Source organism: Ctenopharyngodon idella, chromosome 3, assembly GCF_019924925.1.
Source record: "Ctenopharyngodon idella isolate HZGC_01 chromosome 3, HZGC01, whole genome shotgun sequence".
Taxonomy (NCBI): Eukaryota; Metazoa; Chordata; class Actinopteri; order Cypriniformes; family Xenocyprididae; genus Ctenopharyngodon; species Ctenopharyngodon idella.
Window position 1 is genome coordinate 3887524 of NC_067222.1, and position 18238 is coordinate 3905761.

The window sequence follows — 18238 nt, forward strand, 5'->3', positions numbered from 1 at the left end:
GAACTAGTTTTGTATGTTGGTACCCATGATGCACTGCAGCATGATGCATGTCACCATTGTTGGGTTTCCTATGACGATTGCTGATGTCTGTGTGTGTCTGTAGTTAATAACTTCCTGCTCACTGTCACATGTTGTTAAGGAATAAATAATACAAACAACTAGGAACACTTCAAATAGTCTTTACTGGAAAACATAGAAGTAACACAACACATAATCTGAGACAATAACTGACAAAGGAATGAACAGAACAGGGAGTATACAAATAGTAAATGAGGGAACTAAACAGGAACAGCTGGAACAATGATTAACTAATGAGATGCCTAGGTGACAAACTAGGAAATCAGGAGAACAGGCACAGAGCAAACAGAAAAAGTCACCAAATGAAACTCAAATCAAAACATGTGACACTCATGTAATGGTGGACCTCCTACAGGGGTTCAGGCTGCTATAGTTCTACAGGCTGCTATATCGTTGCTATAGTGTGACAATATTGTATTGCAATAGGGAGCATGTTAATGTTAATACTAAATCAAAACTAGTTAGCACATCATTTGTAACAGAAAGGGTTTAATGACAATATCTGATTATGGTTACACTTAAAATAATTACAAAATAGATGCATGAAATTATAAAATCATATACCATTAATCATACCCAGCATGTATGTAAAAAGTTACCTGAAAGATAGAGAGAGAGAGAAAGAGTGAGAGAGAGGGCCAGAGAATGCCCAAGAAAAACCAAGAATCAAAGAGCCAGAGCAACAGTTACAATCTTCTTTTATCCCTTCCTTGACCATGTGACTGAAACCCAAATGTGAGACATTCAAACTGTTACATGTGCCCTGGGTCCATGTTCTATTTACATTTACATTTACATTTATTCATTTGGCAGACGCTTTTATCCAAAGCGACTTACAAGTGAGGAATACAATAAGCGAGTCGTCATGACAAGGCAAATAGACACAAGAAGTGCTCACAAACGCGGCTGTTATTCTAAACAAGTACAATTAAAATACAATTATAGTCAAGGTAGAAAATAGGACAAGTGCAGATTTGAAATTAATCTTTCCTAGCAGCAAATAATAAACAAAGCAACTGACCCAGAACAGATATTAAGCAAAACACTTACGTGCTATTTTCTTCATATGGACTCCATTTCCCACAATCCCCCACCTAGGAACCAATCATGCACTCACACCTGTTTCCCATCAGTGACCCTTTATGAGTATTGTTTCTGCGTATTTCTGTCTGTTCCTTGTTCTGACTAGCCTAGCCTGTGTTTTTGACCCTGGACTGATTCCTTGTTTATGATCGTTTGCTGCCTGCCTTGACCATTGCCTGTGTTTGGACTACTCTTTTGCCTGGCGTTCTTGTTACTGTTTGCTGGTGTTTGACCTACTGCCTGTATGACTACGCTCTCCTGTAAATAAAGCCTGCACGTGGATCTCCAACTCCGTTGTCCCGCTCCATACGTTACAGAATACTCAGCCATACCAAGATCCAGCGGCTTTTATGAGCGTTTCCAGTTCAACCATGGATCCAGTCGACCAGCTACTATGCCTTCGGCAAAGAGACTTATCCATTGAGGAATATGTTCACCAATTCTGTGAGTTATCATTTCAAGTTCCATTTGACGATGTGGCTTTGAAAGACATTTTCTGTTTTGGACTAAATGAGCCCATAAAATCCTGGTTTCCTGAAGGGAAGTTTAATTGTAGTCTAAGAGACTTTATGGACTATACCCTAATTTTGTGTGGTTCATCGTTCACTGTGGGGGAAGAAGAGAACTTTAAGAACCCAAAGAATTTTGGGGGGGAGGGGCAACTTCAACAAGCTACGGTGGCAGCGGAGCTTGTACCGTTGCAAAGTTCTATGCCTTCCACTCTGATTATTGCGACCCTGATACTCTCTGCACCTCCAAACCCAGTAATTCCCTCACCAGAGCCTGTTCATGTGATGGCTGCATCGGAGTCTGTTCCTGTATTAGCAGCCATTCCAGAGCCTCGTCACATCTCAGCAGATCTTCTAGAGCCCTCAGCCGAGATGGCTGCCACGCCTGGGCCCTCAGTCTATGAATGCGCTCCAGAGCCCGCTCCAGTCTATGAATGCGCTCCAGAGCCCGCTCCAGTCTATGAATGCGCTCCAGAGCCCGCTCCAGTCTATGAATGCGCTCCAGAGCCCGCTCCAGTCTATGAATGCGCTCCAGAGCCCGCTCCAGTCTATGAATGCGCTCCAGAGCCCGCTCCAGTCTATGAATGCGCTCCAGAGCCCGCTCCAGTCTATGAATGCGCTCCAGAGCCCGCTCCAGTCTATGAATGCGCTCCAGAGCCCGCTCCAGTCTATGAATGCGCTCCAGAGCCCGCTCCAGTCTATGAATGCGCTCCAGAGCCCGCTCCAGTCTATGAATGCGCTCCAGAGCCCGCTCCAGTCTATGAATGCGCTCCAGAGCCCGCTCCAGTCTATGAATGCGCTCCAGAGCCCGCTCCAGTCCATGAATCTGCTCCTGAGCTTGCTTCAATATATGAGTCCATTCCTGAGTCCACCTCTGTCCATGAGTCCAGTCCAGTGTCTGTCCCAGTCCTAGAATCCAGCCTCGTGGTCGTCCCTGAGTTTCCTGTCTGCCTTGACATGACTATGGAGGTGGTCTCTGAGTTTCCTGTCTGCCTCGACATGACCGCAGAGGTCGTACCAGAACTGTCTGTTTGTCCCGACGCAACCGCGGAGGTTGTTCCTGAACTGTCTGCTCACCGCTACATGACCAGAGAGGACGTTCCAGTTAGAGCCCTGGAGGGCTTTTCTGAGCTCCCTGCCTGTACTGTCATGGCCCTAATGGCCAATGCTAACCTCTCTGTGATTCATGTTTCAGTTTCTCCTGTTCAGCCATGTTGGTTCCCAGTGCTACCTGATCTGCTGTTGTGGTCGTCTGCTCCGCCGTGGGGGTCTTCAAGCCCATCTGAGCTGCAGTGGTGGTCATCTGCTCCGCCGTGGGGGTCTTCAAGCCCATCTGAACTGCTCTGACGGTCGTCTGCTCTGCTGTGGGGGTCTTCAAGCCCATCTGACCTGCAGTGGTGGTCGTCTGCTCCGCCGTGGGGGTCTTCAAGCCCATCTGAACTGCTTTGGTGGTCGTCTGCTCCGCGGTGGGGGTCTTCAAGCCTGTCTACCTGGCCGTCTGTCCAACCTTCTTCGCCCTGGCTGTCTGCCCTGCCTCAGTCTCCAGGCCGCCTTCCTTTCCACGGACCTGGCCCTCCATCCCGCCCCCTGTTCCGCCTCTGCTCCACCTCCCTCCTGGGCTGTTTAGGAGTGTCTGGAAGCCACTCCTTTGAGGGGGGGGGCTCTGTTACATGTGCCCTGGGTCAGTGTTCTATTTTCTTCATATGGACTCCATTTCCCACAATCCCCCACCTAGGAACCAATCATGCACTCACACCTGTTTCCCATCAGTGACCCTTTATAAGCGGCACTCACACACACATTGCTGAGTATTGTTTCTGCCTTGTTTCCGTGTATTTCCATCTGTTCCTTGTTCTGCCTAGCCAAGCCTGTGTTTTTGACCCTGGACTGATTCCTTGTTTATGATCGTTTGCTGCCTGCCTTGACCATTGCCTGTGTTTGGACTACTCTTTTGCCTGGCCTTCTTGTTACTGTTTGCTGGTGTTTGACCTACTGCCTGTACGACTATGCTCTCCTGTAAATAAAGCCTGGATCTCCAACTCTGTTGTCCCGCTCCATACGTTACACAAACTGACCAATCAGAAGATTAAAACTTCCCCCACTGTACTAAAGGTGTGACAATTTGTAGATCGCCGATGTACACACATCTTGGTATACAGGCCTTGATCACTATCAACACCTTTGTGCCTTCCAAATTGCCCTTGTAGCAAGAGAGAGGGGGTTGAAACCGTAAAGCAAATGTCTTTGTTCATTTTAAAATATCTTTGGATATTTTCAACCTTACAAATCCCCTCTTGGCACCGTTGGCCACACTCATGGAGTCCAAAGGTAGCACAGTCCAGACATGCTTTCTGTTGTGTGTAGATGTCATCTTCAGACTTCTTGTCCAGACTTGTTGCAATAGCAGTTGGTCAGTCTTCAGTCTTTGTTCTCCTTTCAGTCCTGTGCGAGATTTTCATCGAATGGTGTTGCACCGTTCATTGATATGCAAATCATCCATCGAACACTTTACACCTCCACAAGAATCAGGCACTTATAAAGCCCTGAGTATACTTCACTTTCCGCGCCCGGACGCGTCACACGCGCAGTCGCATCCGCGCATCTTTCAAAGTATACCAAACCAAGGATGCGCGCGGATGACCGAGTTCAACACATGCGCAGTGCAATTTTTTTTCTGTACTATTACCAGACATCGTGTCATCGACCGGATATTCGCTGGGCAGGATCGGAGAAGAAAAATAGTGCATCCACCATTGCAGCATAGTTCAGAAAATACACCAAGAGAACAGGAATCAAAAACGATGGAGAAGGCATGCTTTTGAGTTTACTCGTCTTATTTTTGAATCACTCTTCACACACTCTTCTTCGACGACTGCACATTGTGCTCACTACTGTGCGTATTGCCACCTAGTGGAATCTTCTTTCCTGCTTGCACATGCGCTGTTGCACGTGCACTGTCCGCGCGGTCTCAAAATTTGGGCTGCACGCAGACGGGGTGTGCGGCCGGCCGCGAGCCCTCCGCATAACGAAAATTATGTCATGCGGACGGTGCACGAACGCGGACGGCTGAAGTATACCCGGGGCTTAATGGTAGAACTCAGTTGTCCCTCTTTTGAGAAAAGATACAGGATTTGAACTTTGGCAGCAGGGATCCTGTGATTTAAAAGCACATATAGCACAACAAACAGCAAAAGCATTCATACAGCATTTGTCATTGGTCAGAGGTTTGATGTGGTCAGATTAAATTTGTCTCTGGCAATAAGCCCTCAAATCGATATACTTGATAAAGTGGTCAAGGTGAGAATAAAAGAAGATCTTTCAAGCTCTCACATTGTTTCTGGAAACTTTGAAATAAATTGCATAATAACAAAACAACAAATGTTGGTTTAAAACCCTCCTTTTTCATGAAGAGTATCAGCAAAATATTCAGTATTCACCAAATACATAGAGTCAATTGAAATAATGTCCAAAAACATTGTTGCAAGTCAAATGGACAAAATACAAATAAGAATAAATCAAATAATTTTCAGGAATGTTTCAAAGGCATTCATGACAATACACATTTTTGTAAGAATGAGAAATACTAACATACATTTTGATATTTAACTTGGTGAGACAAATGATAAATTAAGTGTTTTAGTAAATCCAAAGAAAAAACAAAACAAAACAACTGGATGAAGTTCACAGTTATAGTGCAGTCTAGATGTAAAGACTTAACACTGTATGCATACATTTTGTGAGGCATATGTAGATTTGACTGTGTGTGAAGATCAAATCTATGTGGCTGCATTTAGCTGTGGCTATGTGTAAATGCAATCATGCTCCAAACAAAGGTGAGAAAGTTTTACAATTGTGATGCAAATTTGGTCTTGTTGTTGTAACAGAGAGCCAGCTTGAAAATGTGGGTATGAGGTGTGATTTGGCTCAAAATCTTTCCAAACCAATTTTTGTTAAGGAGCATGATAAAGTGCAAAAGTTCAGAGTTACTGAATCCTGCTGTAAGGAAAGCATTTTCATGTTTAATGCAATTGTGAATCACGTTGTAGCCACATGGTAATTCTATGCTCCTGTACATGGTTTTACTGCAGCTAATAGCAGAGTGTTCCACTTAGGAGACAAACAAATTCAACATAGTCACACATGCAACTTGAAATTGCTATACAATTCCAGTACTACAATTATTCCAGTTTACACAAGATACATGGTCTAGAATGGATAACATCTACAACCTCTAATCTAAGTGTTTCATACAACACTTACAGTAAAGCAATCATGTGTTTTAAAGAATAAACTCAGCTAGTCTATGTGTACATGTAGTATCACAAACAACTTTAATGTGTGTTCTATGAGCACAATGTGTTTAGCACAATTACAAATTTGAAAATACAAACAGGATCATTGCAATTTGGATGTTTAACTATTAAACTTATTGCTATTGGGCTGCTAATCCACTAGCAAGTGAAGTTAATAGTTGGAGGCCTTGTATGAACAATGTATTTAACTCACTAAGAGTTTTACTTGCAATTGAGCGTTGATCTTTGCCCTTAGAATGTGGTTTCCTGTTTTTCTGAAAATAAGGTAGTGGTCTACCCCTACCCAGTGACCAGCATTTTTCCTCTGTATGGCCTATTTTCTGACAGGAACTGCAAAACCTGCTCTCTTTGCCACAGGGTTGTTTGCTGTGTTCTCCTGATTCTCAAAATTTTTATGACTCTCTAATGCTTGTACATCATGCGTTCTGGTACATGACTCTGCGCTATTACGGTGCTGCATCACCTTAAGAACTGAAATAGGCACACTTTATTGAGCAGTGGCCTCTGAACAAAACATTCCAGATTCATTAGAACAAGTCACCTCATCTAAGAAGTGAGCATGCTTTTTAGTCCCATCGCTGTTAAGCGTTTTGGGAGACTTTTGAGCATTTAGCTTTGCCTTGAGATCTGCAATGGTCTCTTTGTGTTTTTTACACTTTTCAGTCAGAGCTAACTGTTCAGCTAGTAAATTATCTAGCTGTGATTGAAGATCTTGTATCTTTGCCTCACACTTTTGTACCTCTGCATTTTTAGAATGCACTTCTTCATATTTAACATCCATAAATGAAGATAGAAATGTTGTTAACTCATGTAGCCATTTATAACGCATGTAGTTTAAAGCCTTAATGATTTCACCATGTTTTGACTTCTTTTGATGTTTACCAATTATGTCCCGATATGCGAGCATGTCATCATCTGAATTTAGATTTTTTAGTATGTATTGGCCATACAAGATAGGCTCAACTTTTTTGCTCCATAAAGCAAACAATATGTCACTCTTTTCAGAAATTTTCCCTTCTATCTCTGAGGAGATCTGAGTATCATACCATTAAACAATTAAAACAGACTTAAATTCCTTGGTGAGAAGGTCAGATTTAATCCATTCACAAGATCAACTGTGAAAAAATGTCCTCATTCTGATGACTGATCAAAGAAAATTTCAGAAACTCACTGCAAGGGATCCCAGGTTTCGGCTCCACCTGTAAGGGTGGACCTCCTACAGGGGTTCAGGCAGTAGGGTTTCTGCAAGAAACTGTACATTTCTTGTCTATTACCACCCACTGCAACTTATAACAATGACGGAAATAAGCGCAGTTATAATAGCAAAATATGTGGGAGAGCGTTGCTATAGTGTGACAATATTGTAATGCAATAGGGAACACATTAATGTTAATACTAAATCAAAAAAACTAGTTAGCACATCATTTGTAATAGAAAGAGTTTAATGACAATATCTGATTATGGTTACACTTAAAATAATTACAAAATAGATGTATGAGATGATAAAATCATATACCATTAATCGTACCCAGCATGTATGTAAAAAGTTACCAGAGAGAGAGAGAGAGAGAGAGAGAGAGAGAGAGAGGGCCAGAGAATGCCCAAGAAAAGCCATGAATCAAAGAGCCAGAGCAACAGTTACAATTTTCTTTTATCACTTCCTTGACCACGTGACTGAAACCCAAAAGTGAGACATTCAAACTGACCAATCAGAAGATTAAAACTTCCCCCACTGTACTAAAGGTGTGACAATTTGTAGACCCCCGATGTACACCCATCTTGGCATACAGGCCTTGATCACTATCAACACCTTTGTGCCTTCCAAATGGCCCTTGTAGCAGGAGAGAGGGGGTTGAAACAGTAAAGCAAATGTCTTTGTTCATTTTAAAATATCTTTGGATATTTTCAACCTTACACTCACAATGTTTTGACCATGTTCCAGAATATCTGACTGGCACAATATATGAACAAATTAGTAAGAAAACACACTTCAGTGATTCAGTTGTAATTAATGAATCGGACAACTTCAAGAAGACATTAATTTCCAACCAATATTCTGTTCTGTCTTGACTCTTTCTGATGCAATAAAAGTGTTTTACACTGTTAAGCAGCCAGAGAAAAACTAAAAAAAACATTCAAGAGTCAAGAGCCCAACTTCAGGAAATACCGATCACCACATTGGTGACTTCAAATGTTTGTTCTTCTTTCCTTCAGTGAGTCATCACTAATGGTCAATCATCACTTAAAAATCGAATTAACTCCTGCACTGCTTCAGTGTTATTTTAAGACTCTGTAGTGCAGACGCATACGACTGGTGCACTACATTCAGAGCGATGTTCATTAGGATTTTGCTGTAGCATGCAGCCTTAAGGGTGCAATAGGAGATTCTCTTCAGAAACATTTTTTTGTTATGCTGGTTGAAAGTCTCCTCATATCCTAATAGCAATCACTATGTTAAGCAGTCTAAATGTATTTTTATAAATATATACCAACTGTAGAAGGCATAAAATGTTCCTTCAATCATTGCGTTCAGTCCAATAGCATCTGTTCCCTGTCGGTCAATGTGTGTTTGCATATACCAGTGAGCAGCCTGTTCACGCAGGCTGCGCAGTGGTGCAGAGTCAGTTGAGTCAGTTGTTGATAGGCAAACAGCAACAACCTAACTTTCCTTCTGAACCGACAACAAGTGGCACTGGAAAAGTATCGACCAAAAGAAAGACAGTCTTAGAAAGAGCTACAATGAAAAAAGGCTGGCTCATAAAAGAGCTAGAACCCCAAATTAATATCGGTGTTGCTTTTCCATGCTGGAGACAACTGTGGGAGTCAAAGGGAAAGATGATGCTATGGTTGCAGTATTTATTTTGGACAGGTAGGTACAGGGTATGATTTGATTTTGATGTGTTTTGATAGTAACATATAATGTAGCATATGCAGTTTGTGTACCTTTACTAATTAGCTCAACGACAGCAGCACCCAGTGTCTAATCGGGAACTATTTTTATGTTGTGAAATTTACGAGCAAACTACAATATCCACACCTTTGGGTCATGGATTTTTAAGGCCAACATCACCAGATATTTTGGAGGAGGCATGGCTTTGGACGGTGATTTGCAAAGAGGGTGGGACGTACACTTTCAATGTTAGCAGGCTAAAGTTAGCATTTTCCCAGAACACCTACTGAACCTTAAAGCTAATTTTAAATAGTTAGTGATAGTTAAATTGTTACAGTCACACCTGTCCTGGAGTCCTTTTCCCATGCTCCTCCCTGTTCCACACCTGAACTCACTTCCCTCATCAGCTTTCCCGCTCTCCCTGGATTCCCTGCACCTGTCCATCGTCATCAGCACACCCTTTATGTTGGACTCACTCCTTGCACTCCTTGTCCGTTCTTGTTGTTTGTATGGTGGTTAAACGTGTTCGCTGTTCTGTTCCCTTGTTGAATAAAGATCCTATTTTCGTAGAAGTCTGTTTATGACTCATCCCTGCTGCAGCACTACATGATTGTAACATAAATAGTCAGATAGTTAGTGATCCTTGATATTTAAAGGACAATCGAAGAATGTTGTTCAAAGAATACAGGTTGTCGGGCTCAAGAATATTAATCACATTGTCTGCGTTCGCCCAAATGAAAACGCGGAAAGTTGTGTTCACACTGCCAGTGACTTTGTCACAGCATGTCGGCAGTGCGTGGCGGTTCAGATCGTTATTGGGCGTTTCCAAAACTGGTTGCCTAGTAACGTTTGTGAATGACATTCATGGATGTTACTCCATGTTGTAAAAAACAAATCAGCTTTCTTGCCACTAAAAACAAACATTTTGGTGGGAAAAGACATATATTATCAATTGTTGCTGTCCGCTAAAATTACTATCTCCTCCATTTGCCGCCAACACTCCACTACAGGATGTAGTAATGGATCACGTGTGTGCCACTGACTTCACTTATTGTTTGCCTTGCCCGAAAGTCGCTCTTCATTTGCATAAAGTTAAACATCGCAACTTTGTCGCGTCATTAGAAACACCTACATCCTGTTGCCAACAGTCACAGTTGTTCATGTCGCTGGATGATGCTAACTCATTGAATGCATTGAAATTAATGGGATCATGTCGCTGCATGCCGCTGGTGGTGTTAACGGGGCTGCACAGTAAATTCCCCAGTGTTAAATTAACACAGTTCGCTGTTCATATGGGAACCACTAACAGGGTGTTAAAAGTAACACCGAAGCAGTGTTAGAGTTAATTAGACAATTAAGTGATTGATTTTGTGATGATTGTTCGATTACTGAAGACACCTGATGATAACAAGCACAATCACTGAAGGAAAGAGGAACAAAAGAACTATAACTGACTTCAACCACACCCAACTGAAAAGACATTAAATCTCTCTTATTACAACCAGACTGACTTTATTTCTGTCATTCGTCTACAGTTCCTTTTAAGAATTAACAGAGGTTTAGGGTGTACTCACACTAGGCGCTCTGACCCATGCCCGAGCGCGTTTGACCCCCAAAGACCGGTTCGTTTGACAAGTGTGATCACTCCGTTCCGTGCCCGGGTGCGGTTCGTTTATCCGTCCCTGGCCCACTTGGAAGAGATGGGCCAGAGCGCGGTTTGGTTGGGCTCGAGCGCGGTTCGCATGCAGTGTGAGCGCTAACCGTGCTGGAGCACGGAACAGCTACTAGTTTTGTGTGCGCTACTGTCATCATTACGACGGCAAACATCTTTATTACTACTCTGATAGTACACTTATCAATTCATGTAATTAATTCGAGTGTATTTGGGTTTATAACGGGTCTGCTTCTCAACTTATTGATGACCAGGAATTGTAGTCTGCGAGTAAAGCTGCAAATTCCTCCATTAACGTCAGCTGCCTTTAATAATTCTCTGATACGTGCAAGTGAAAATTGCTGCGCGTCATAAATAATAAATATATTAGACAGAAACTGCATTTCTTCCTGTTTTCTTCCATTCAAAGAGTTGCATCGTATATGATGTAAGCGTGCTCCGGTCCGGAACGTTAAGTGCAAGTGTGAGTGCAGGCCACCGGGGGAGTGGGGAGGGGGGACAATCGCGCTCGGGCTCGGTTCAGAGCAACCGTGCCTAGTGTGAGTACACCCTTAGATGTTGACGTTTTATTGGAAATGTTTGGTCACCATTGTGGTCACCATTATTAGTTGGGCAGTTTGAATCTTGATGTCAGTTTGTGGTTTTTGTAACAGTGTTTACCAAAAAAATGTAATTTAGTACAAAAGAAACCATGAATAACGGCAATCAGATGATAAGGTTTTAATCATGGTTTGACTAATGTCATAACTGATCAAAAGTAGTTATTTGATATTAATAGACTTTCACTTAAAATATATTGTTGGCACATATCAGACATTCTGATTTGTAATTTTTAAATACGCTGTGGGAACGCTGCTTCAGTGTTACTTTTAACACCCTGCTGGTGGTTCCCATATGAACACCAAGTGGTGTTAATTCAACACGGGGGAATTTACTGTGTGAATTTGAGCTCTAGCCATTGGGATTATTGCTCACACATTAGTCCCGGCCACTGCTGAATAACAAGCTGAGAGGCATCTCTGCCTGATCATCGTTATACGCAAATGACGCAAATGTGTGTGTTTCAGTCAATAAAGGAACATGTAATTGTGTCAAACAAACCAGTTCAGCTGCTCAACTTGTACATATATCAAAAGAATGAATCCTTACCTTGATGTGTTGAACTGTTTTCTCAAAGTTTCGTTTACTGTTTTCTTTGTGTTTCAGTTTCTCTTGTAAGGACTTCAGTGCTGTATTGAGCTCATCCTGGAATTTAAAGAGAAAATCTATAAGACACCAGAGATTTCTGTAATATGTTCATGGTACGGACACATTTGTACATCATATTTATGATTTAAGTTTTAATCGTCATATGTAATTCTCACCATCCATCCATCCATCCCTCCATATATTCTTTAAACCACCTTTATCCTCTGCAAGGTTGCAGTGAAGCTGGAACCTATACCAGCGTCTTGGGCCATAGGCGGGGAACACCCTGGATGGATGGCCAGTCTATCGCTGGGCTTACATACATTCACACTCTCATTCACACTATAGACAATTTTAGTGTCTCCAATTCATTTATACAGCATGTTTTTTTTTTTGTTTTTTTTTGGATTGTTGGGGAAACCGGATCACATAGAGGAAACCCACACATACACATGGAGAACATGCAAACTTCACACACACACACACACACACACACACACACACACACACACACACACACACACACACACACACACACACTGGTTCAGTCGAAATTCTAACTGTGGACCGCCATGAGGCGACCCTCTGAGCAGCCCTATGTTAAAATCTGTCTTACCTTATATGATGGAACAACTTCACTGATGGGTCTGAATGTGTGATTGATGTGTTTCTGTGAATCTCTGCACACTAAACACACAGGCTGTTTGTCCTCCAGACAGAAGAGTTTGAGTTTCTCACTGTGTAAACTGCAGATCTCCTCAGATCCTGATGAACGCCTCTCATTTCTCTCCTTCAGGAACGACTCACACAAGTTTTTTAATGCAAAATTACATGGAGGATCAGGTTTTGAGGATCTTCTCCTGCAGAGAGGACACTCCTGAGTTTCCTTGGTTCTCCAGAACTGTTGAAGACACTCTTTACAGAAACTGTGACTACATGATAAAACAACAGGATCCCTGAAAATGTCACAACACACGGGACAAGAAAAATCATCTTCAGATAGTGAAGCCATTTTCACTGTTTGAGCTCCAGCAATCTAAACTTGACTTTAACTTTCTGAACAATGGTTTCCGAAATAATAAGCAAGAGAATCACAAAGTTCTGCTGTCTGTTAAGAAACAAATTTCTCAAAAATACTTCTTCAAAATTTCCTCATCATTCTTCATTGATCGCTGATTCTTTTTTGCTTTTATCACAAGAGAAGGGAGTCAGTATGACAGAAAGGAGAAATAACTCAGTCTTATCCTGGTAAGTGTTGAAAGAGGGTGGAGTTTCTGATCGAATTTGGGTGTGTTTAAACAGGTCAAAAACAACATCTGGATTTCTTCATGTTAAATTTTAACAAAATGCATTCAAACTTAGCTTGCATTGAAACATTCTCAAGTATAATCCTAAAAAAAAAAAAAAAAAAAAAAAAAAATCGAATCAAACACAAAAGAATGAAAAACACAAATATTGATCATAAAAACACTTAAAGACGCTTTATTACTCCTTTGTCAAAGAGATTCTCCAGGGTCTATCATGAACAAATCTCTGTCAAAATGATTCTGAAATGTTTCACATGCTGAAGTTCCAGTGATAAACACGTCTGCTTATTGTGCTGATCGCCAGTGTCTGAAGATATGAGGTGGGTCAAGAAACAAAAAACTGTACTCAAGTAAAATACATGGCACTTACAGAAATAATTACTTATAATAATTAAATAATAATTATAGTAATAATTTTAATAATTACTTGAGTAAGAGTAAAAAGGTATATCCAGTGAAAAGCCTAATCAAGCTTTTCAAACTTTTTATTCATTGAATAGGTAAAACTTATCTAAAGAGACACTGATATAAAAAAAAAAAAAAAAAAAAAAAAATTGTCATCGTTTAGAAGTATATTAGTATAGAGTACTTTTGAAACTGAAGCAGAGTTGGCACATCTGCAGGGGAAGTAATGTAACTAAATCGGTAACTAATTAAAATACTTTGAGGAAGTCATGTACATGTACATGACATGTTGTTTGGTATGGCATACTATACTTCAAAATATTTAATGCAATTATTTTATATTTATTCTTAAACACATTTAAGACCTCTTATTAATTGAAATTAATAATAATTAATTTGTCACAATGCAAGATTTAAAATTAACTAGAAGAGAAAAAAAGAGTATAAATGGTGAAAAAAGAGTTACAAGACTTTAAAGACATGTTTTTATATCAAATTTGTTTTAAAATCTTGATGTTGATAAAAGTACTTTCCTAGTATTTTAGGAAATATACATTGCAAACAGCAAATCTGCATTTATCTTTAGTCTCAATATCAATATCAAAATCTTCAATATGTATATGTTTTCTGCACCTCCAGTGAAAATAATGAAAAGAAGAACAAAGAAGATGTGCAGACACATCTTGTGATGGAACAAGAATGAATATATAGTTTAATTTTCGTATTATATATGCTCAAGCACCTACAGAGATTCACCTCAACAGGATTATTATCATACGAGTCTGACTTCTGCAGTGAGTTTGTGGTAAAACCACAATGAGGCACAAAATGTAGACCTTCTATGATTTAATTGATTTATAAATAACTATTAGGCCTATCCTATATTAGACATTTTCCCAATGGCCAATTTAATTTGCGATCAATTAGACAATCATCCTGGTAAAACACATCCTGGGATTGCTGATTTTACTGGTTGGGCAGCAGAAAAAGTGACTAAAACCCCCTTTAAAACCATCAAAGTAGACCAGCCCGACCAGTGAAATCTAACTGAGTGGGCCAGGCTGTTTTTCAATTAAATAATCCTGTTATAATTTACTCATTCATGTTGTTCCAAATATGACTTTCTTTCTTCTGTTGAACAGTTTGCATAGAATGAAAAGTGAAAAGTAATGAAGGGAAATTAGCTCTATGAGGCTGTTGAGCTCCAATAAATGCCTCATTTATAAAATTAGTCCATATGACTGGTGCACTTCATTCTGTAAATCAGTAATTTAAGCATGATCAATTGCTGCCCCCTGTTGGATACACAGAGCACATCTCATTTCACACTGATCACAGAGGGAAATAACTACTTTGATCAATTAGTTTTTGGTGCAGTTGTAATCCAAAAACAAAAACAATATAGGCCTATATAACAAATTGCCAATTAGAAAGTGTTAAAATAGTTAAAATAGTGTCTGCAATAGCTAAAATAGCTATCTGCTGGCGCTAGATAATACAGAATCAAAAGCGCTTTAATAGCGTTTTTCCACAGAAAAAGTACACTTTTCACATATTTAAATAATAGAAGAAATTAGAAGAACAAAAAATATAGTTAACACATTTTACCAACGAAGTGAAGGTTTCTGCAGGCAATTTGAGAGGCTGTAGTTCAACAGTTAAAAATTGTTTTTAAGGTTTTTTTTTTTTTTTTTTTTTACAGTCTATGGTCTATTCTACTTTATCAGCAGTGGATGTGTCTGTTCCACAGTACAACACTATCACACCCAAAGAACTTCATCTTCTCATGATTTCCTACACTGTTAGCATTATGCTAGCCATGGGAACAGGGAGAGTGTTACCAAGTTCAATATCCAGTAACACTCAATAAATAAACCTTTTAAAAAGTTTAATGTTGTCAGTGACTTGTCCTATGTTCAAATCCATAGATTAACTAATAATATTGAATATAACACAATTCAATTCGATTTACGATTGGTCTTTGTCAGTCACGTGTGTTTATTGTGTGTGACATTTTCAAGGCGCCATTTCGAACAGTGAGCAGTGAAGTGAAAGTAAAGAGTGGTACAGTAAAGAGATTTTAAATAAGTTAATCCAACCAATTAAATTGTCAAACTGAAAAAGCAGAAGCAAATCATTGTACAACAAGCATTTGAATGACATAAAAACCAGAAAACTTCAGCTGATCTACATTATCAAAGCACAAGTGTTCTTAATGAAACCCTGTTGCAATTGATGCAAAGAAGTCATTTAAGAAAAGCCAAGGGTCAAGCGCTCAACTAAAGCAAATGCTTTAATGGTGACTTCAAACAAAAAAATTTCGATAAAAAAATTAGCATTAATTAGAGCTAAACCTCTGTAAATTCTCTTTAACAACTTATGAAAGAAATAAAGGCAAACTGGCCTGTAATAGGTGAAGCTGGTAAAGTTGTTTTTGGAGTTGTTTAATCATCCTCTGCTGAGATCTTGAGAGATTTAATTGATTTGATTTGCAGTTGATGTTTCAGTGGCTGAAATCAGATCAGTTATTATTTGCAGTAGAAATGAATTTAGATAAAGTTCTCAACCGAAACATGGTTGAAACGTTTGAAATAGAAGGATTATTTACAATATATGCAATATGTAAGATTTTTGCAGTAAAATATCCAAAAACCACTAGGCCAGTGTTATATATTTTGTTCACTTGAGTACTTACAATATCCCAAATGTTTCCAACTATTTGTAAATCATGAGAAAATTGCAGTTTTAACCAAGGCTCCGGGACGTGTGAGGAGTCGCCTGTCAATTGCGTCATACCCGCGTTACCCTCGGTTTCCGGTTTTATTTTGTAGAAACCATGGAAACACCAAAGAAGCTATTTATATTACACATTTTAATAGACAAGGGAACAACTGTTTTGATATATTTATAGACAGAAAACTAATCGTTGTTATATAGCTCAACACATTTAGTCGTATTGTTTAAATCTAATTTTCTTGATTTTTTGGAAGTGCCATTCTTTACCATGCCTTAGAGAAAAACACTATTTTGTGAAGCAGCTAACATAGCATAATCAGATGCAGCTTCATTTTTAGTAACAGTAATACAGCATTTTCTCCATCATACAATACATTTTAAAATGAATTGCATGCCATTTATCAACACAAGCCATCCAGCATTTAATATGATTTTCTAAAATCGATCTAACTTACTGCAGTGTGTAACAAGTGTCTCACAGCAGCCACCGAGCGAACGCACAGAGTAACGTTATAACATAATTTTCAACACTCTCAAATGTATCTAATATAATAAACAGAGCTGCGTTACCTCATACTCATGACCGGAAAAGCGGAAGCAGCGCCGGCGACTGTGGTATAATAAAAGCTCCATTGCTCGCGGCTTGTGTTGCGCAATCGCTCCAGCGGCCCTGTTCAGCTCCCACAACACTCGGTCCTGCTCTGCTTCATACTACAGTAACGTAAATAATCGCATCCATGAACATGATTTGTTCCCGAGTCCTATTCCGATATTTCCACCTGCTGTGAGGTGAAGACCACATGTCCCAAGATTCCGCGCTCAAACTTGGCGTCATCAAGCTACACCTTTGTTTTGAATAGGCCTCTAGTGACCTCTAGCGAACAGAAAATATTACATATTGCACCTTTAACAAAAGAAGAATTAAAAAAAAATTATTTAATTGGTTGAATTAATAAAATAAGCCAAACTAGGTTACATGAACATGAACTTTGATACTGAAAACTGTTGAACTGTAAGTTTACATAAGTAAATCTGTCAAGTTGAAAATACTTAATATTTTAAGTAAACGCAACTTAACTGAGTCAGTGCAAAATGATAACTCAAAATTAAGTTAAAGAAAATACCTTTTTTTACAGTGTGGCAATAAAGCTCTTTCTGACTTCTGATTTAGGCCTTCAGCCTTCCTCAGAGTGTGAGAGAGTACTTCAAAAGTTCATTCCAGCAAGTAGGGATCCAAGGTTCCTCCTTTAACCTGCTAATGAACTGATTCATGTTAAAGATACAAAAGTGATTCAGTCAAGAGCAGTAAGTGATATTCTGTTATTGTTGTTTTGGATTTATATTAATAAGGCTGCCATCCCTTTAAGAAGAAATGCACAGATGTAATATACTGTTACACATCTGATTTGCTCCCAACTGTTTAAAGGAACACTCCACTTTTTTTGAAAATATAGGCACATTTTCCAACTCCCCTAGAGTTAAACAGTTGAGTTTTACCGTTTTCGAATCCATTCAGCCGATCTCCGGGTCTGGCGGTACCACTTTTAGCATAGCTTAGCATAGTTCATTGAATCTGATTAGACCGTTAGCATCTCTCTCAAAAATGACCAAAGAGTTTCGATATTGTTCCTATTTAAAACTTGACTCTTCTGTAGTTACGTCGTGTACTAAGACCGACGGAAAAAGAAAAGTTGCGATTTTCTAAGCCGATATGGCTAGGAAACTATACTCTCATTCTGGCGTAATAGTCAAGGAACTTTGCTGCCGTACCATGGGTGCAGCAGGCGCAATGATATTATGCAGCGTCTCTCACAAATGTCTCCATGGTTGCAAGGCACGCTCCCTGTGCAAGCAGGGGGTCACAGGCGCTGCGTAATATCATTGCGCCTGCTGCACCCATGGCAGCAAAGTTCCTTGATTATTACGCCGGATGAGAGTATAGTTCCTAGCCATATTGGCCTAGAAAATCGCAACTTTTCATTTTCCGTCGGTCATAGTACACAATGTAACTACAGAAGAGTCAAGTTTTAAATGGGAAAAATATCGAAACTCTTTGG

At 39.8% G+C, this 18238-nt stretch overlaps 1 protein-coding gene across 1 annotated transcript in view; it reads right to left on the minus strand.

The window, feature by feature from the left end:
* LOC127509341 (nuclear factor 7, brain-like) overlaps positions 1-13595 on the minus strand; it is a 101915-nt gene extending 88320 nt beyond the window's left edge. The window contains exons 1-2 of the mRNA XM_051887968.1: positions 12350-13595; positions 11695-11790 (exon numbers count right to left, since the gene is read on the minus strand). Coding sequence (XP_051743928.1) covers positions 11695-11790; positions 12350-12745 — 492 coding nt within the window. The 5' untranslated portion in view covers positions 12746-13595. The remainder of the gene's footprint in view (positions 1-11694; positions 11791-12349) is intronic.
* Positions 13596-18238: the final 4643 nt, after the last annotated feature.